General features: G+C 41.7%; 1 protein-coding gene across 10 annotated transcripts in view; it reads right to left on the bottom strand.

Annotated features, from left to right (window-relative positions):
- Window positions 1–21,447, bottom strand: part of LOC1271726 (eye-specific diacylglycerol kinase) — a 129,008-nt gene that overhangs the window by 15,189 nt on the left and 92,372 nt on the right. For 9 of the 10 annotated variants that reach the window (XM_061649625.1, XM_061649373.1, XM_061649499.1 and 6 more), the window contains 2 exons: window positions 18,146–18,275; window positions 11,499–11,702 (listed from right to left, as the gene is read on the bottom strand). In XM_061649625.1, coding sequence (XP_061505609.1) covers window positions 11,499–11,702; window positions 18,146–18,275 — 334 coding nt within the window. The remainder of the gene's footprint in view (window positions 1–11,498; window positions 11,703–18,145; window positions 18,276–21,447) is intronic. The other variant, XM_061649672.1, reaches the window with a different exon arrangement.

Here is a 21,447-nt window from a genome sequence, read left to right as displayed (position 1 = left end):
GTGGAGACGATCGATGGAGCAACATATTGTTTTGCATCCTGCCGCAGCCACAATAAGACAACCCTTGCCGTCGCAAAATTGCATACTCGAGCGGCAAACGTTTCTTAGTAGCACTGCTGCGAACGTAGCAAACATTTAGGCGCTCATTATGGCACACGCGTTACTGTTTGAGCGTGGGTGCCACCATACGCACTCTGCTGATTAGTGTACGAGGGTTTTTCAAACAAATGTACGACCTCAGATGAGCTTGACTGCCACGTACCGTGATCTGCAAACTTTCCACAAGCGACAGCTGGTGTATTGTGACCCAGGAGGGCAAATCGACCATAATATTTCATTTCATCTTGCACTCACAATAAATCACCGCTCCATTTACGCTCGGACCAGCAAAACCACACGCAATCATTGTTCGATCCAAGGCTCCCGTCCATCCTTGAAAGTTTGGGTTGAGCAAAGGAACAGGCTGTAGGTTTAAAATTGGATGATCGGCCCGGAGTAAGAGAAGAATAGCGAATTAGCAGGTAATAACAATCGTACCGCTCTCGGCACAATTTAATAAGAAACTCAGTGGAGCGATTATGCATTCTAATTGAAATACAGCCGCTGGCTATCTGTGATTGCCACAGTGCACCAAGGCCCTGGACATGCTGCCCCCTCATGGTAGCTTGCTGTCCAGTTGATTGTATTCAATTAATTACCAGCAAACAGTTGTTGCTCCATTAGAGCCAATTAATAGTGCATATTGCTTTCGATGCTGGTAGGTGGGTGTGCGTCTAAGAATAGTTGTTGCCTTTCTTTTTCTTTTTTTCATGTATAGATGGGTCGTTGGGTGACGGGGAAAAGGCAATAAAATAAAATGCAAAATGCAGAAGAAATGCTAGCGGTCACTTTACCCGGTATTCATGCTGTTGGGCTAAATAATAATGGAAATGCTTGCCTTGCACATTCCTGATCCGCTTGGAAGGCTTAACTGTTCCCGTTGAACGTTATGCAAACAACAATTGCAATTGCTATGCAATGCGGCAAAAGGTCACACAAATGTTATTCTGGTGAACAACAAGTGAAGCTGCCCACCTGCAGCCGATCGCTCATGTGCACGGCGCTACGGACAATGAAAGCGCACATCACATTACCGAGTCCCTGCCTCCATTGCCTACACTGCATTGATTTAATGCTCGTCGTCGGGAAGGTATCTGCGTTCCTTCAGCCTTCCATTCCCGTTGCACATAAGCCTAGGTACAAGCCAAACGATTTTAATGATACTATCTTCCAGCAACTTTCAAGCGATGGGTTTGATAGAGTTTGCTCGGGATCGGATGGCTCTCTTTGTTCGTTTGTAACGTTTCTGGCAACCACAACCAACGGGCAATGAAACATTAAGATTCGAGTGAGAGTGGATTGAAGTTTATATACACAAAACAAAAAAAAAACCCAAAATCGGAACAAAGCTATCTCTCGCAGCCGGCGTCCACCACCGGATCATCGCTCATTGCCAATTTCCGCTACCACCGTTCCGTAGAGCGGAAGGCATTTCTTACTCTTTCCTTCTCCATTTTTTTTCTCTTCTACAGCTCAACCCTCAAGCATTGTTTCTGGTGGCAAAGTGTTGCCGCACGAAAACGGGGAAATCTAATCAGGAAAAGGGACACTTGCCCAATGAGCCAGACGGACGCTAACGCGCTTTAAATTGACTTTTTTCCCACCTCGAGGGGAGCGTTGCGTCTCGCGGGCTTTGAGAAGCGGACAAACGAACTTGCCGGAAAACGGTTCAACAGGTTGGCAGTGGCAAACTGCGTAAAGATGTGTAACGCAGAGAGTAGCAAAGATGTAGAATTTATCACACTAAAAAGTAATAGTCAAATTATTTTACACGCGTTTGGAGGTATTTTGGTTTTTTGTCACCGCTTCTTAAATCATTGACCAGTGGGTTTGAGTCCGAAGAAGTGCAATGCAGCGTTACACTACGTTACGAATGTAGGTTAAGCGCCTAAAAGTATGCAAGCCATTGCGGCACGTATTTTTATGGCCATTTTAAGACCATTTTAGGATTGACGAGAGCCTTAAAGTACTTCGATTTTCCACTTCATTAGAACCAAAACTTTCGTAGGAAAAAGTGAAGAATATGTTAAATGTATTACAGTACAAAACAATGCAAATAGTTGAGGTGTAATATATTTCCCATTTCCTACCTCCTGCTCTATACTTCGATGTGTATTTTGTTAGAAATATCTTCTAAAAGCAATCTTTGGCGCCTACATTCTCAACACGATCACTAAAACGTCCTCTAGTATGATGATTCTGTATTCTTATTTGTTTCAAGTGATCTAAAAGCTAATCCCAACGGCTATATAAATTGTACCTGTGGAGTGAAGAGTGTCTACCAGTATACACAATGTTTATTGCTTTGACCTCTTGCTTGTCTTGACTATTTGTAAAAGGACAAGTGATGTTTTATCCATCTTACACTAAAACACAAGCTGATGGTTTGATTTGTTTGAAAGTTGTTTAATTTAGTTAATTTTAGTAGAGGCCTTGTCTACCTTATTCACTGCACTGAGTTCTTTACAAAGAGAAAGGACTAAAAAACCGTGAGAAGTTTATAAGCTGCATGGCCAATTTCATATTACTGAAAAACGAAAGGTCGAAAAGAAATGTAAAATATTCAAATATTTTGATATAAAATCAACAAAACCATTTTGGAACACATGACTCGGTTAAAGAATTAACAGAAAAAATACCATAAAAAAAAAACAAAAACTCGGGTAAACCAAACCCCATCCAGCAACAATGCATGAACGAACGGCAGGCAGTACTTTCCACTGATGAGAATCACGATCACGAGCAGCAACACACACAGCAGGTAAACGGTCCGCACCAACTTCATCGTTGCACCGGGAGCAGCACGCAGCAACACCAACAGCACACTTCCAACACTCCTAACCAACAGTTGCTTGCATCGAGGCAAAACTGAACCCGCATCCGCTGACGGTTTGGCTACCAATGACAGCCGTACATGTCACCAAAGCTACGCACAACATCCGACGCGTGTGCAATCGCGAACGCCCGAATGGGACGACTCGATCGCGCCAGGAACCTCTTCGGGTTTGCATTTCCATGCATCCGCCTGGCCGATATGCACTCGGTGCGCTCGGCCAAAAGCTCCGAACTGCATTCGGTGCTCTCGGTGAACACGTTTCTTTGTTTGGTCTAATTTTTGCAAGTTTGGTTCACATACCAAATGCAACGGGTAGGGTCCTAGATTTTTTTTTTGTGGTAATGTATTTGTTCACTCGGCTCTTATACTGCCGAAGTAATCGAATTTGATTAGCAGCAGGTTTTTTGGAATACACGGATGAAAAGCCCTCTTACAGAAAACTAGCAAATAACTTCAAGATTTTGGTGAAATAAAATAATACTTCTTTATATTTTTTTCTTCTCACAGCTTCACGACCTGGCTAGCTACACACACTTGGTTTTTATCTCATAACATCACTTGGGAGAATTTACCATTATGCATCAGTAGCGATGGAGGAACCTACGATATTTAATGTATTTAATGTGCCGTCAAGGAAAGCATTCGCTTGTTTCAATTGTATCATGCATTTAAATACGCTGTTCAATGCAAAAAAAAACTTCTGATCCTTGAACAAAACACATTATTTAAATCAGCTTCAGCTTTTATCTGGCTGCCGCGTTACACCCTTAATGATGATCCGCTTGCAATAGCTGTGATCTTGACGAATGCAGTATTGGCTTTAGTGAAGAAAGCCTACACAATTTTTACACAATTGAACTGCAACAGAGTTAATTAACATAATGAACAGCTCACGTATTGAAAACATTCACTGGTATATTGTACAACGATAGATTTCCAGCCCAGCATTGTTGGGAACCATTCGGTGGCATTATTTTAAATGAAACAGCAATTGGGAATTAAACAGCAGCGTTAAATTAACGTTACGTTTCTACCATGTTTTACTGTTTTTTTAATTTTTTGCTATAGGGTAAATGTACCCATAGTGGTGGTAGTACCAATAGTGGTGCTATTGCTCTAAAATGCGGTTCATAGGGCAAATTAAAAGTATTTAAGTTATTTACGTTAGTGTGAAATGTTCTTTAGCCTTTTACAAAGGGTTTTAAAGTTAAATGGGGCCATTCTGTTACTTAGTGACCGAAAAATCCATTATTTTGTGAAATGTGTCAACATTTTTCCAAAATCCTTAGGATTTCATAACGAAACTCATATTTCTGTTAACGTTCTAAATGATCACATACCCACGCAATTACTAGTTTTTCAACATGACTGTTATGGAATGTTATTGTTTTACTAAAATTATTGGCATTTTGACCATATTTATGCATTTTTAAGTGTTTTTTACCATAGTGCCATTATAGGTTCACAAAACAGGCATGTTCCTATAGTGGTTATAGTTATAAAATCAATAAATACAGGTCATTTTAGATTTTTTCGAGGAAATTTTTGACATGTCGTACTGTTTTCACTAAAATAAGTAACAGAAATGAGTTTTATGTTGGTAATTAACCAAAAACAGGCCAAAATTTGCTTATCTGCCTGAATGAAAAATTGACTTCAAATCAAGCACACTCTTCCGGGTGTTGGTTGATGACAGGTGTGATGCAGTACTTTAGTGAATAGTTTCATCAATCAAATTTATACATTTTTTTATGATCAAATTACGCAAGAAACCAATATTATGGCAGTAATCGTTGCTATTCACACGAAAACATCTTCAAAACTAAGTTACATTGATATTATACACTGTTTTGAGGCATCCTTGTTTACCACCACTATAGGAACACAATACGACGACTATAGGAACCATACCACCATTATAGGTACAACGAAGCAATCACAAAAATATGTATTTTTTCGTAAATGTGATGTGTTTCATGGTAAAAATGGTTGCGATTGCGAAGATAAAACATATTCCAATTGCTATGTGTTAAAATATTCAGAAATTGTCCTTCCTGACACTTTAAATCCATTAAAACACATCGGTACCTCTACAAATTGCACCACTATTGGTACATTTACCCTAACTATGGTAAAATTAATCATGTCTGTTTTCTTTACCTTTCATCGTGCAACGATTTAAGCATAATTTTTAATGTAATTCATAGTGGTACTTAAAATTAAATTAATCATTATAATTAAATGATTAATGATTAAAATTTTGAAGATTTTGGTTCTGGAATCCTAAGCCTACCGGTATGATTAAACAACATCTAACAAAATATTCTATTTTTTCAACTCTCAATTAAATTTTTTTACACCTCGAAAAATGTCACAAATGTCTAAATTAATCTTTTGTTTTTCTAGTCAAAAAAATAATTCAATAATACAGATACTACAGATAAGATTTGTTTAATATTTAACGTCAGTACAAAATAATCTTTGTCCACTGCACACAATGTCAATGCGTTTACCCTATTAAGGCATTTCGAAAATGTAATTGTTGGGCAACAACTGATCAATCCCGTCAGAATAAAAACGAAGCAACAGCAACTTTTCATTCCGAAATGTCTAATATGTTTGTTCAACTAGACTGTTTTGTAAGGGATATTATCATGCTTTAATTGTAAAATACTATAGCAAAAAGCTGTACTGTGAAACAACAAACTGAATAATCCGTTTCGTAAAGTGAAAGCGTTACTTGCCACTGGTAATAAACACGATGACGATCAGCAGCATGCACAGACAGTGAACGATCAGCACCAGCTCCATCGTTGCACGAACAAACTGCACACTTAATACGACCACTGCGTCCGAGCCTGGACGCCTAACCAACTGTTGCTTCGATTCGCATCGATGCGACACTGAACCCACATCCGCTCGCGTACGCTCCCGTATGGCGGTTTGGCTACCAATGGCAGACGTATCAGCAGTTCGTCATCATTTGCACGGCTGCTGCCACGGCTACGCACAACGGCCGACGAGTGTGCATATCCCGAACGACCCGAATGCGACGACTCGATCACGCCAGGATGCTCTTCGGGTTTGCATTTGCAAACCCGCTGCTCCTTATGCACACAATCGTCAAAAGCTCCGAACAGCAAACAGTGCAATCGGTGCATTCGGCGACGAAACTGTTTGTCTATTTGTTCTGTTATTTTTTTTTTTTTTTGCGTGTATATTTTGTGTATTAATGCTAGGTAATGCAATAGATGTACGCAATCTGATTATCCGTCATTTCGATAATCCTGTGGAGAGGGAGATGTTTTGCTCGCTCACATCAAATTACATTTTTATTGAACAATCTCATCGAGTTGCCATTTTAAGATTGCTTGGGTGAAACACGTTTTCAAATAGAACGACATTCATCATCCGTGGTTGTATTCATTGGACAGTTACGTTCCGCCATATAGGATTGCACCATTTGTGTACCAGCAAAGATGCATCTAAAAATCATTTTGTTCTAATTTTTCTGATTGAATTGTATTTTTAAAACTTTAAATAAATTTAAAGTATCCACCCAATCCGTTTTTTATCCTATATTGATCAGTTATTATCCTATCCTATATCATTCATTACCTAACCTGACTGAGTCTGCCACGAATCGGAGTTTGCTTTAAAAAATTGTCAGACTAAAATAGTCTAAGGCTGAAAAACTGTGACTAGTTTCGCTTGTAGTTTTGTACCGTAAACCCCCTATTTGTAGTTTCTTATGGCTTTTACAGCTTCAAATTTTCTTCTAAAGCCGTAAGAATAGAACATACTTAGCTCAATATTTAATGTTTAATGTTTGAACTATTAGTAAAAGTATGGATCAGCCCTCTGCGTTACGTTGGATAAGCGTTAGATGCCTTAAAATGTTCCCAAGTAACATTTGTATTGTATTGTTGTCCATGCGACCAAGCAGTGTAGATTATTTTAAAAATTTCAAACTTTGATACAAACGTAAGCTAATTACGTTAAGACATATCGATTTCAACGAGATTAAATCCTTACATTACAGTTACAAAACAAGTTGTTTTTTTTTATTTATATGAGCGAAAGGTCTAAAATGCCTTATAAACTTTAAATTTGAGTAACATTTTCGATAAGAAGAAAACATAACATATTTCAAACATTTTGAATATTTTAAATAAATGAGAACCGTTCACTAAATATTCAGTTAGTATTATAGCCATTTTGAATTCGACAATTTGAAGCGCTGTAGCTTTTTTTAATTTTGTTGATAAAACATTGCTTATGATTTCAATATCCTAGTTTTAGCAAAAGGTGGGCACAAAATTTAGAAAGTATTTATTTTTATTTTTATCATTTACATTTTTATGATTTTGGTAATTATTTAAGTTGTTGAGCCTCTAATTGATGTTGAAAATAGATAATATTGTAGAGACTATTGTAATATTATAACTGTGTTTAATACGCACGAATTATTGATTAATCATTTCACTAACTAATTACTATTTATTGAGGATTATAGAACTTTTTATAAACCTATTTTTCATAAGGACATCAATTATCAATTTGCCTCGCACTCGGTGCGCTCGGCCAAAAGCTCCGAACTGCATTCGGTGCTCTCGGTGAACACGTTTCTTTGTTTGGTCTAATTTTTGCAAGTTTGGTTCACATACCAAATGCAACGGGTAGGGTCCTAGATTTTTTTTGTGGTAATGTATTTGTTCACTCGGCTCTTATACTGCCGAAGTAATCGAATTTGATTAGCAGCAGGTTTTTTGGAATACACGGATGAAAAGCCCTCTTACAGAAAACTAGCAAATAACTTCAAGATTTTGGTGAAATGAAATAATACTTCTTTATATTTTTTTCTTCTCACAGCTTCACGACCTGGCTAGCTACACACACTTGGTTTTTATCTCATTACATCACTTGGGTGAATTTACCATTATGCATCAGTAGCGATAGAGGAACCTACGATATTTAATTATTTAATGTGCCGTCAAGGAAAGCATTCGCTTGTTTCAATTGTATCATGCATTTAAATACGCTGTTCAATCCACAAAAAAAATCTTCTGATCCTTGAACAAAACACATTATTTAGATCAGCTTCAGCTTTTCTCTGGCTGCCGCATTACACCCACAATGATTATCCGCTTCCAATAGTTCTGATACTGATGAACACAATATTGGGTTTAGTGAAGCACGCCTACACATTTTTTACAGAATTGAACTGCAGCAGAGTTAATTAACATAATGAAGAGCTTATGTACTGAAAACATTTACTGGTGTATGTACAAAGAAAGATTTCCAGCCCAGCATTGTTGGGCACCAAATTAAATGAAATAGCAATTGGGAGTTAAACTATAGCGCTAAATTATAACAGCCTGCACTAAAGCCATGCTAGTGAATAAAGCTTTCGTTACGTTTCTACCAGGTTTGACTGTTTTTATTTTGCAACAATTATGGAAAAATTAATCAAGTCTGTTTTCTTTATCTTTAATCGTGCTCTGGTTTAAGCATAATTTTTAATGTGATTCATAGTGGTACTGATTAATATTAGTGATTAATATTTTGAATATTTTGGTTCTACAATCCTAAGCCTAGTTATGATGTACCAAGGTATGATGTAACAACATTTCATAAAGTGTTTGATCTTTTCGACTCTAAAATAATCTTTTTTACACCTCAAAAAATGTCACAAATGTCTAAAATAATCTTTTGTTTTTCTAGTAAAAAAAAAAAATAAATTAATAATACAGATAAAATTTGTTTAATATTTAACGTCAGTACAAAATAATTTTTGTCCACTGCACACAATGTCAATGCGTTTACCCTATTAAGGCATTTCGAAAATGTAATTGTTGGGCAACAACTGATCAATCCCGTCAGAATAAAAACGAAGCAACAGCAACTTTTCATTCCGAAATGTCTAATATGTTTGTTCAACTAGACTGTTTTGTAAGGGATATTATCATGCTTTAATTGTAAAATACTATAGCAAAAAGCTGTACTGTGAAACAACAAACTGAATAATCCGTTTCGTAAAGTGAAAGCGTTACTTGCTGGTAATAAACACGATGACGATCAGCAGCATGCACAGACAGTGAACGATCAGCACCAGCTCCATCGTTGCACGAACAAACTGCACACTTAATACGACCACTGCGTCCGAGCCTGGACGCCTAACCAACTGTTGCTTCGATTCGCATCGATGCGACACTGAACCCACATCCGCTCGCGTACGCTCCCGTATGGCGGTTTGGCTACCAATGGCAGACGTATCAGCAGTTCGTCATCATTTGCACGGCTGCTGCCACGGCTACGCACAACGGCCGACGAGTGTGCATATCCCGAACGACCCGAATGCGACGACTCGATCACGCCAGGATGCTCTTCGGGTTTGCATTTGCAAACCCGCTGCTCCTTATGCACACAATCGTCAAAAGCTCCGAACAGCAAACAGTGCAATCGGTGCATTCGGCGACGAAACTGTTTGTCTATTTGTTCTGTTATTTTTTTTTTTTTTTTGCGTGTATATTTTGTGTATTAATGCTAGGTAATGCAATAGATGTACGCAATCTGATTATCCGTCATTTCGATAATCCTGTGGAGAGGGAGATGTTTTGCTCGCTCACATCAAATTACATTTTTATTGAACAATCTCATCGGGTTGCCATTTTAAGATTGCTTGGGTGAAACACGTTTTCAAATAGAACGACATTCATCATCCGTGGTTGTATTCATTGGACAGTTACGTTCCGCCATATAGGATTGCACCATTTGTGTACCAGCAAAGATGCATCTAAAAATCATTTTGTTCTAATTTTTCTGATTGAATTGTATTTTTAAAACTTTAAATAAATTTAAAGTATCCACCCAATCCGTTTTTTATCCTATATTGATCAGTTATTATCCTATCCTATATCATTCATTACCTAACCTGACTGAGTCTGCCATGAATCGGAGTTTGCTTTAAAAAATTGTCAGACTAAAATAGTCTAAGGCTGAAAAACTGTGACTAGTTTCGCTTGTAGTTTTGTACCGTAAACCCCCTATTTGTAGTTTCTTATGGCTTTTACAGCTTCAAATTTTCTTCTAAAGCCGTAAGAATAGAACATACTTAGCTCAATATTTAATGTTTAATGTTTGAACTATTAGTAAAAGTATGGATCAGCCCTCTGCGTTACGTTGGATAAGCGTTAGATGCCTTAAAATGTTCCCAAGTAACATTTGTATTGTATTGTTGTCCATGCGACCAAGCAGTGTAGATTATTTTAAAAATTTCAAACTTTGATACAAACGTAAGCTAATTACGTTAAGACATATCGATTTCAACGAGATTAAATCCTTACATTACAGTTACAAAACAAGTTGTTTTTTTTTTTATTTATATGAGCGAAAGGTCTAAAATGCCTTATAAACTTTAAATTTGAGTAACATTTTCGATAAGAAGAAAACATAACATATTTCAAACATTTTGAATATTTTAAATAAATGAGAACCGTTCACTAAATATTCAGTTAGTATTATAGCCATTTTGAATTCGACAATTTGAAGCGCTGTAGCTTTTTTTTAATTTTGTTGATAAAACATTGCTTATGATTTCAATATCCTAGTTTTAGCAAAAGGTGGGCACAAAATTTAGAAAGTATTTATTTTTATTTTTATCATTTACATTTTTATGATTTTGGTAATTATTTAAGTTGTTGAGCCTCTAATTGATGTTGAAAATAGATAATATTGTAGAGACTATTGTAATATTATAACTGTGTTTAATACGCATGAATTATTGATTAATCATTTCACTAACTAATTACTATTTATTGAGGATTATAGAACTTTTTATAAACCTATTTTTCATAAGGACATCAATTATCAATTTGCCTATCCACGACTATTAAAACAGACGTGCAACAAAAATGCTGCTTGGGTTTGAGATAAATAGGCGTTACGCGTAACGATAACGTAACGTAGAAGGCAACATCCATCTACCGATTGCATACATTCGGGCTGTGCAGGAACTGTACACTATTCAAATGGATTGCATTGCGCAATTAGTAGCTGAACCCGTAAAAGCTCATCATGCATCAGGCGAAAGTTTTTATGACGAAATTTCACTTGTGAATAAGCACCGCTTAAGACGTTCGCTTAATCCTTCCGGTGCGACAGGAAAGAAAACAAAACAAGGAAGAAGAAGCAGAGAGAGAGAGACTAACAGTGAGACGGAAACTAGATCTAACACACATAGACACACCCACAATCAAACTTGGAAGTGAACACGCTTGAAATAAGCTTAATTAAAGTGGATAATAAAAACTACAAATCCGCCTTCGGGGTTCCGTCCGATGCTCGGAACGACCCGGGCGCCACCGGCGCGCAAGGTAATATAAAATTCTGCTGACCGGCTAGCTGTGTGTGTGTGTGTGTGTGTGTGTGAGAGTGTGGCCACGCGATACACAGCCCGGAATGCGCATCTTTTGCTGTGCTTGCATGCAGCAGCAGCAGCCCAGTTTAACGTGTCCTTACAACTTCGACGCCGCTCGCTCCGTACCATTTTAGTGCCACTTACCTTGCCGCACTGCTTGCACTTGCCCTTCTCGGTGCGCCGGTGCACCCAGTGGTGGGTGGTCTTCGTCTGCTCGCGGTACTGGCGCACGCCCACGTCCCGGAACGTCGGTTTGCACTGCAGATGGCTGCGCTCCATCAGGACCGAGATGCAGCTGGCGTGCGCGATGATCTTGCACGCGGCACACTTCATCCGTGGTCCATGCTTCTGTCGGGAAAGGTGGGCGTTGAGGGAGAATGTACGGGAAGGGTAGGGAAGAAACATAGAATAAGAAGAGAGAGAGAGCATAAGTATAAGACATAAAATCAAGCTGTGCACAAGAGGAGCGCCCAAAAACCAGAACACACGAACACTGGAAGCTGGCGCACGGTTTAAGTGCTTGCAACCGGTTCGCTGCAGATTTTATAGCTCCCGGCCGTGAATTGCGATGTAAAACAAAAGCTTTATCGAGGTTAAATTTTCCGAAAAAAAAAAACACCCAAAAAAAACCCCCGAAACGGAAACAATTCGCGCAAAACATTTAGCCCTTCCTTCGCGCGAGATTCGGGATGTTGGGCCACGGCTGTTTGTTTTACTATCTTCTAGCTGCACTTTTATTTGTCATCGCTTTGGTTTCATTTGCACCGGGCAAAGCGTGATTAGGAGGGCGAGTCAATCAAAAGCGTGGTAAATAAAAATCCTCGAAAATGCACATTTTCCCGGTCGCTGTGTGTCGCTGCGCTGCTGCACTTTACTGCTGATGATGGTTTTCCACTTGCCACTCGAGTTTATCGCCCGACGCGAGGAACTCCTCGTCCTGCGTTGGCGAATTTTGAGAAGCGCAATAAAACGCACACGCACACACATACACACGCACGAAAGGGCAGATCTGGTAGCTGGTAAGTGGTGTGTTTATGGCAAAAAAAAACCCGTAAGCGACCGGGCCGACCCCAAGGTGAGAGACATCCGAGGCACTACGCGTGACGCAATTATCCTAGCCAAGCCTTGCAAAGGGTCTTTCCTCCTTTGGGTAGCCTTGCCCTGGGTCGTAAAAATTTCGCTTCCCCCGATCGCAGAACCGCAACCGTACCGAGAGCGCCTTTGCCGTGTGCAGTGTGCAGTGAAGCGTGGCCGTACATTTGCATTTTCCCTGCATTTGCGTGCCGAGGGCGAGCAAATCATCGTTAAATTTTGCTTGTTTTTTTTTTTTTTTGTTGGCGCTATTTCTTTAGAATGATAAGCAAACACTCCCACTCGTTTTGAGGGGGGTTGCAGGGGTGGGGGGGGGGGGGGGTGAGAGGGAGTCGTCAAGTGGGATAATCTTGGCCAGCAAGTTGCAGCGCGCAAACGTGGCGAACGTGCAAAGGCGACAGCGATTGCCCATAAAGTTAACGAACACAAATTTCCGCTGAAATTGAACAGTTTTGTGCACACAGATTTAGACCATTTGTATAACGAATGTATTTCTCTTATTCTTTAGATCATAAGCAAGCAGTTGGATTTAAATTAGAAAAAATCTAGAAAATGAACTGTTTTTTTGTGGAATAATAAACTATCTTATCGTTTTAAACATACCAAATTCTTCTTGCTGAGACAGTGCTGCCATCTGTATGGTCAAATGTAAACTCGGCTTGCTGGAAGTCTGTGCTCAGGGGCAATAACAACGCAAGTACACCAGCAATCTTTTATTTTCAACGAAGCTGGGAGGTTTTTCATTCAATTTTGTTCATTTGTTCTGAATTTACTGGAATACTCTGCTTGTACTGGCTAGGTGAAAGGTGTTGACGGTTCGAAGTGAAACGATAGTTGCCAACTTCCTGGATCTAAAACGGCCATTAATGACGAATAATAAGACCTTCATTGTTACTAACCCTTAAGCATTTTGATATTGTGGAGAGGCAGCTGGACTGCCATTTTTGGGGGAACATTTTGGTAAACTGTGTATCAGAGCCTACATAATATCTGCCATTGGAGTTTCACAATGAATCATCAATCGTTGGATTAATGTTTGGTTCATCATGTTCACATCAATGACATGAAATAGATTTAGAAGTCTTGTGAGATCATGTTTGGTTTTCACATGTCGCATAAAGACAGCAAGCAAACCGCAGTGTCTGCTCTGAATGGGTAGCTTAGGTTCAAAAAGCTGGTATTACTCGTTAAGAAGACTCGTTACAGGGTAATCTTCTTCTTCTTTGGCTCAACAACCGATGTCGGTCAAGGCCTGCTTGTACCCACTTGTGGGCTTGGCTTTCAGTGACTAATTGATTCCCCCCCATAGCAGGATAGTCAGTCCTACGTATGGCGGCGCGGTCTATTTGGGGATTGAACCCATGACGGGCATGTTGTTAAGTCGCACAAGTTGACGACTGTACTAAGAGACCGGCTAACAGGGTAATCACAGCTGGAAAATATCGAAATCATCCGTCGGGTAGAATATCGGGGCATTATTTCACACGAAAAGTTAAACTTCAACGCCCACATTGATTGGCTCATCACCAAAGTGGCTAAAAAGTGATGGGATAAGTAGACAGGCAATACAGTTCTTGGCAATACAGGACAAAGGACATTCAAAGACTTCAGTGGTTGCAAAACCGCATTATGAGGTTAGTTTCTCTATCGGTAATCGTTATAGCAGAGGATTGTGTATCAGACCATGATCCTTATATTTAAACTTTTAGGAGGTCTTTTCTCTGGATATCTTCAGAGGAAAAGAATAATCACAGAGCAAATGAGCCAAGGGTGCCCATCTTTGGTTTCCCTAAGAACCAGAAATTCTTGCTTCTTCAAGGGGATGCAATGGTGCAACAGATTACCCGAAGAAATCAAGAATACGAGTAGCTTGCCAGACTTCAAACGTGGTAGGAGGTCACAACGAGCTCACTGATGATTGTAAGAGGTCAATTCCTGACACATTAGGATCTCCTGAACAACAACCGTTTGTACGTTTGTAGAGATCAACTAGTTGGTTCAATGGTTGGTTCTGGATCTATGTAAAGGATGCTAGTGTGTACCATGGAGTTAGACCCGTTTTGCCTTGATGGAGCTGTGTTTGATCGTCGTGTGTATGACTCGGTGGATTCTTTTGCACGTCGTCAGAAACGTAAATTCAAATTACCTTAGAGTAATAGTATCGCATGTTTTGGGATAAGAAGTGGGACTTATCATCATCATCTTCATTTCTACAGTGGCGCCCTCTAGCAGTCCCAAGCAAGTGAGCAATGTGTGTTGGGGTTTGAGGCAACCACAATTGATTGACTGTTTCTGAATCATTTGCTTCAAATCCGATATGAGAGCACAATAAAAAACAAAAACAATCGTTGGGCGAATATAAACAAACCAAAAATCGAAAAACAGTCAATGAAACGTGCGAAAAAGAAATGTACCACCAAACGCAGTACGATCGCAATGAATAAACATGCGTGCTTCCGACCGTCCCCCCACTGTGGCCAATTTGTGGAGCAACCCCGCAGGGGGCGTCGGGCTCTCTCATGCATAATCATCTGCGTGCGATTGATCGCGAAAACATTCTCTCCTGTCTCCGTCCCCGGTTCCATGTTCTCATGTTTCTGCATTGGGAATTTGCATTTACATGACGAGCTTCTACCCTCCCCCCCTCTCTCGTGTCTGTTATTCACCTTCCCGACGATGGTTTCGTCAGCTCCAATCTGGGCCGGCTGAGCTCCCTGGGAACCAATTATGATGCTTATTACTTTATCGCAACCCCACCTGCCGCTGCCCCCCTTTGCCTTGTTTACTAGTTTTGCTGCCCAAAATTTGGAGCCCGCCCTACCCTCAACCTCCGCCGCGGTTCGCGTCACCACGCGTTACTATTGACAGCTGGACGCACTACGGACAGGCACGGACGCAGTGTGCCTGTGGGTGTTTGCGTTTGGTGCATTAACATGTTTGCATCCGATTTTTTACCCCACACAGACCCCACCTTCTCCCATATCGCGCGGGTGCGTAAAAATGCATTGGCTGTTTTGCACTGTGCTGTTATTTCAACGTTCTATCACCTTTCCCGGGAAAACCGGGACCAAAAGTTATTACCAACACCAACGCTTCCCGGAAATGCCACTTTTCCATTTCCCAACAGGGTGTATCAAATAGCTACCCACCCAGCAGCTCCGGTTCCGCTGAAAACTGCATGCGTAATTCGGTTGCCTCAACAACAAAGAACAAAAAAAAAAGATGCCCACCGTCCCGCGGTTGCTAGCGATGTTTTCATCGGCCAACGACCAAATGTTAGCGCAAAGGGAACACAACGCCCACGGCACACACAACACGTGCACGAGTGCAATCGAAATGCCAAATCGGAGCAACTGCACGCATTTGCTGCAGTATAAATCATGCCTAATGCGGTTGTTCGTTCCCGATTGTAGCACATCACTACTATTGTCCCGATTGTAGCCCATCACTACTTTCGCGGATCGTTACAAATTGTTCGACGGGTCATCGATCGTTTCGTCATCACGCACACCATTAAAAAAAATGCATTATAAATAAAGCGGCAAAGCCAAATTCTCTCTCTTGACATTCAAACTCCTCTAGCAAGCAACACGCTTCGCTCATCAAAGCAACTCCTTGGCGCACACAAGTGGCACAGAATTCCAAGCAATACCACCCAGCTTGGTAAAACAAAAAAGCACACAATCGGCTCTTTTCAGAGCCACCGATTCTTTATTAAGAACATCATCTTCAAAAAAAAATACAAAACACAACGTAGGGTTCCGTACCAAACAGCGGTAATTATGTGGGCCCCGATACTGTCCGGCTGTTGGGATGGATTTATTCAATTGTACCGTTGAGCTGTCTTGCCCGGGCATTCAATATTCTACAATTAAAATCGCAATATTGTGCACCAAAGCCCGGGTGTCGGTTTACTTGTGCTTTGTACCCAACGTCAGCTCTTTTATTTGCGCGAAATGCGAAAGCGATGTGTGTTACCATTATTTCTAGCTCCAATTATGGCGCGTACGCAGCAAAATTTAAGCCGCATTTTACTGCCACCCCTACGGGAAGAGCTATGCCAATGGGTGCGAATATTGAATGACTAGTTGTAATAGCACGCTAACAACAATAATAGCCAAAACCCATGCATCACAGTGCATGTAATATTCGTTTTGAAAATGTTGTACATATCTTAACGAGATGCGGCTTCAAAACCCCGGTGAGAAAACGATGGCAATAGAGCGTTGAAGTGTTGAAAATCATACTGAAGAAATATAAAAAAATATTTTGATGGAAATTAAATATCAGAGATGCATGTGGATTAAGATTTTGCACGAGGCGAATAAAAACGGTTACATTAGAAAATGGGTTAGAAACCCCTGTATTGCCATCGAAACACAATTCAAATAACGAACTGATGACGCACCCATGGAGAGACATAAAACCGAAACCAAACCCATACCGCGCTTGAGACCGATACATTACCTATTCCGATTGAGAAACTGATCATACTGACTCCGTGTCAGTGCTGGATCCGATACTGAACCTATACCGGTCCAGGAACCGATACTGTACCCATACCGGTCTTGGAACTCGTCATGAATCATTGAAGTGATGCTGAACTCATACTGGTCCTGGAACCGGTCAGGAACCCATACCAGTCGTTGAACCGAGTATGAACCCATACCGGTTCTGGAACGGATCCTAAATCCAAAGCGATCCTGAAACTTATCATGATCCCAAACCAGTTCTTGAACTGATGCTGAACTCATACCGGTCCTAGAACCGAGCATAATCCCCTACCAGTCCTTGAACCTGTCATGAACCCATACTGGTTCTGGAACTGATCATGAACCCACATCGATTCTGGAACCGAACATGATCCCATACCGGTATTGGAACTGGTCATAAACTCATACCGGTCCTGGAACTGATCATGTATTCATACCGGTCCTGGAACTGACCATGAACCCATACCGGTCATGGAACTAATCCTGATACCAAACCGGTCCTTGAACGGATGCTAAATTCATACCAGTCCTGGAACGGATCATGAACTCACATCGATGCTGAAACCGATCATGATCTCATACCGATCCAGGAATTGTCCATGAACTCATATCGATCCAAGATCCGATCCTGATCTCATACCAGTATTTGAACTGATCATACTGGTCCAGGAACTGGTCATGTACTCATACCGGTCCTGAAACTGACCATGGACCCATATCGATCCTGGAATAGATCATGACCCCATACCAGTGCTGGAACTGATGCTGAACTCATATCAGCCCTAAAATAGCTCGCGATTACATTCCGTTCCTGCAGCTCCACCTGAACCTGTTCCGAATATGGAACAAAACTTGAACCAGGTCCGGCTATAGAACCGATACAGTTCCAGATCCGATCGAATAACTGAACCTGTTGGTCGACACACCATACCCACCAGGACTTGAGCAGCGTGGGAACTAAAGCTTAGGAATTTTATAAGAATTTATATAGCATTAAAAACTTTCACTAAGCTGCACTAAGCGCCTAAAGCTATGCAATTTAGTCCCCGCTTTTTAGTCACCGGTGATACGCCACAAGGTATGCAATATGTTGCTTAACAATAATCTTTTCCCTCATTTTGGCCAAGGTACGGCCATTTTTTTGTTTTGTTTTCTATTTTGTTTTTTTTTTTTTTTTTTTTTTGGTGCTGGCCAAATGAACCTTACCGTGCACTCGTTGTCGCCGACGCAGCAGCAATCGCCCGAAACGGATGTTGGCACCCAGAGATGGTCACCGGAAACGGCATTTTCACTCCAGTCCGGAGTGCAGCGTATCTGACGTCCGTGCGGGTCGCCTCTGAAATTGGCAAGAGGAAAGAAAGACGGAGAGCAAAAGGGCATTAATGCACAGTAGAAAAAAAAAACAAAAACTAACGTAGAATCCATGCGTGTATAGAATGTGTTTGTGTGTGATATGACACCATTATCCCTTCCGCGCACCGGTACCTTCTTCTCATGCGCAGCGCCACCAGCGAACGGTCCCGGACGCGGAACGCCCGACGCCGACCGGGCCACGAGCTGCCCAGTCCGAACGCACCCTCGCCCACCGGCCACGGCTGGGCGTACCGGCCGCTAGCAGAGATTTTCCGCACCGCCAGCCCACCTGCTGCCACCGACCGGCGCCGGTACCGGCCACCGGCCGCTCCACCGGGCGCCCCGAACGTACCGAACGAGCAGCGGCGCCCGGGATAGCTGGCGCTCCGGCCGTACGTCGGTGGACAGTGGCTGCGCCGCCTAGCCCGGGCCGTCCCGCCAGGCCACCCGCAGCAGCAGCCGCACCGCGACGACATCCGGGCAAGCCGATCGCGCGTACGGTGCAGCAGCCGGCCAAGCTGTCGCTTCGGGCGGACACGCGCTCGGCTGAGATGTGCGACGCGCGCCACGCACGCCATACACAGCAGGGAGGCGGTTGATTGCAGCACCATGTTTATGTTGTTTTTTTTTTTTATTATTATTTGACGTCACAAGCTAAACTGTTTTGCTCTCACAGACAAACACACACACTCACAGCGCACATTAGGCATTATTCACATCATATTTGCTTCTGCTAGAGGGCTTCAAGGGATATTCTTTTTTTTTGCACACACACATACACACATCAGGACGATTTTCGATGGTAAACGGGTCAGCCTAACGGTTTCATAATTAACGATCAATTTGAAGCTCTACAATTACACACACACTCACATTTACAACAGTATCATTGAAATTAAAGGGGTTCGGTGTGGCTCAGATGTGTGTTTTTTTGCTCTCGCTTTCCCTCGGCAGTATTAATTTATTTATTGTCGGACCAAATGCGTGCGCCGTGAAGTATGCAATTAATCTGCGCATCTGTACGCCGTAGTATAAACCATCACTAATGAGCTTATAATTGGATTAGGCCCAGCAACAGCTCATAATGCAATATTATAAATCAACCAGCTCTTGGGCACGCACATACACCCACGTTGCTGGTCTACATATAGCAAACAACAGCGGCTGCAAACAAGTTTTCGGTTTTGCGGTGGCTAATGCAATTGAAGCCCCAAAATGGAGAGTCAACTGGGGATGTGTAGCATTGGGTACATCCCGCAAATACACCCGCAACCCTAAAAGAACGAAAAACCCTCATGCACATCCACAAACACACAAGCACACACACAATTTGCTACATTCATATTTTATGAAAAAATGTGTCGAAACTTTATAATTTCAAACAAATTTTATGTTTGGTGCAGTTTTGGAAAGATCGAGTGGGGAGGACACGGACACCTGATAAGGATAAAGATAGACACTAGACAGCCGTCAAACCAGAAATTGGAAGAGCCACTTCTAATACATCATCGCCGATGCAGAATCTAAGACATTATTGAAATATCAGGCAGTAACAGCAGACGTTACTTCAGCTTAGAACCGAACAACACTTTAGGACCTCCTGTTAGGAAATCACTCAAGTCCACGACCCCAGCAAGAATAGTGGATTTGGATTAAGTGGATTAAGAATATTGGACTTGCAAATCGGTTCAAACCCAAAATAATCTTTTTTTTTTTATATTTGTAATCCCATAGAATCTCGTATCCAGTGCTGAATGTTGTCACATCAATGCCTCTTCTTTTGCTGGATCAAAGTAGTTCAAGTCGTGTGCAAAATCCGGCTTCTAACTATCCTTACTCAAGATATTTGAAGGCATCCCTTCATAACCAACTGACATCAGAAGTAAAACAAAATCAAAACTTGCGATGTCCACCGATGTCCGTAGCACAGAGTGTCCAAATTTCCTACTTTGGTGTCAGGATGCTTAAGCCACTGAAAAACAATACTTTCTGCTGCTTTCATTGCCGTTCTTTCACCAACTTTTAGCATGATAATCACAACAACACATTCATTTAGTAAAACTATCAAAAATATAAACAATGCATGTTGTAGAGCTGCAGATCCGTAGTATTCAAATTAGATCCACACGCGTACGCACGTTCGAAAATTGGTTTTGTTCATGAATTTAATCCATTTTGTAGATATTATGTCAACACTTTCAATGTGGATGCTACATTATTTAAATATTCAATAATTGGTTCGATCGTGTATTTATAGGAAGTCTCCATCTTTCCCGCAATGTCCGTCTTGACCTGCATCTTCTCCTACGCATCTTCTCCACACAGCTCAACCAAAGTGCCACCCATTGCTGTGTGCAGCATAAACAAAGCCACACATAAAATTATGAAATCCTGAACTGTGGCAGGGTGGTGGAAAAGTTTCCAGATGCGGCAGATACGGTTGCCGCAGAACGGCAAACCGCCACCAAGCTAAGCGCCTGCAATGGCTGCAAAGCGCCAAGCGGTTGGCGCGATGAGCGCGAGTGATAAATGTACCAGATGGGAGCACCGTCAAGTCAAAATAGTACGTGCGTGGGCCACAGCGCTAGCCGTAAATGTATCAGCTAATTCGCCTTAGGTTTTCTCCCTGCTGCCTCGGCAACCGAGGCGTGCGGCTGTTGTTTGTCGGAAAGTTTGAACCATTATTTCGCAAACACACACACACACACACACGGCAGCATCACGTATCCGAAAGCGGCCCAGGCTTTCATCGAAATTGTTTTCCCCTACGCGGAACCGCAGCTTGTTTGTGCTGGTTCCGGCAACCTGTTTAACTGGCAGTGCCAGTAATAGTGTATTTATTTTGCTCGACTGTTTTGCAACATTCAACCTGTGGCCGGCGCAAGAGCGCTCGGTGTACCGGTGCGCAAGCCTGGCAGCAGCTCGGATGCAAACACTGGGGGCCCTTTCTCCGGACCGAGGTTAAGCTTTAAACAAAAAAAAAAGTGATCGCTTTGCACACTGCGGACACAACTATCCCGCAAACGCGAACTCGAAAACTTTGACGACGTTTCAACCGATGACAACAGGCGGCCGACGGTGACTGTCACTGTGACGCTGTGCCACAGGTAGAGCGGTTGATGTGCGATTGCACACACTGTGCGCGGATGCGGCTT

Source organism: Anopheles gambiae, chromosome X (assembly GCF_943734735.2).
Source record: "Anopheles gambiae chromosome X, idAnoGambNW_F1_1, whole genome shotgun sequence".
In the NCBI taxonomy this organism is placed as follows: Eukaryota; Metazoa; Arthropoda; class Insecta; order Diptera; family Culicidae; genus Anopheles; species Anopheles gambiae.
The sequence above is the reverse complement of the archived record's forward strand: the minus strand, read 5'-3'. Positions and strand labels throughout refer to the sequence as shown.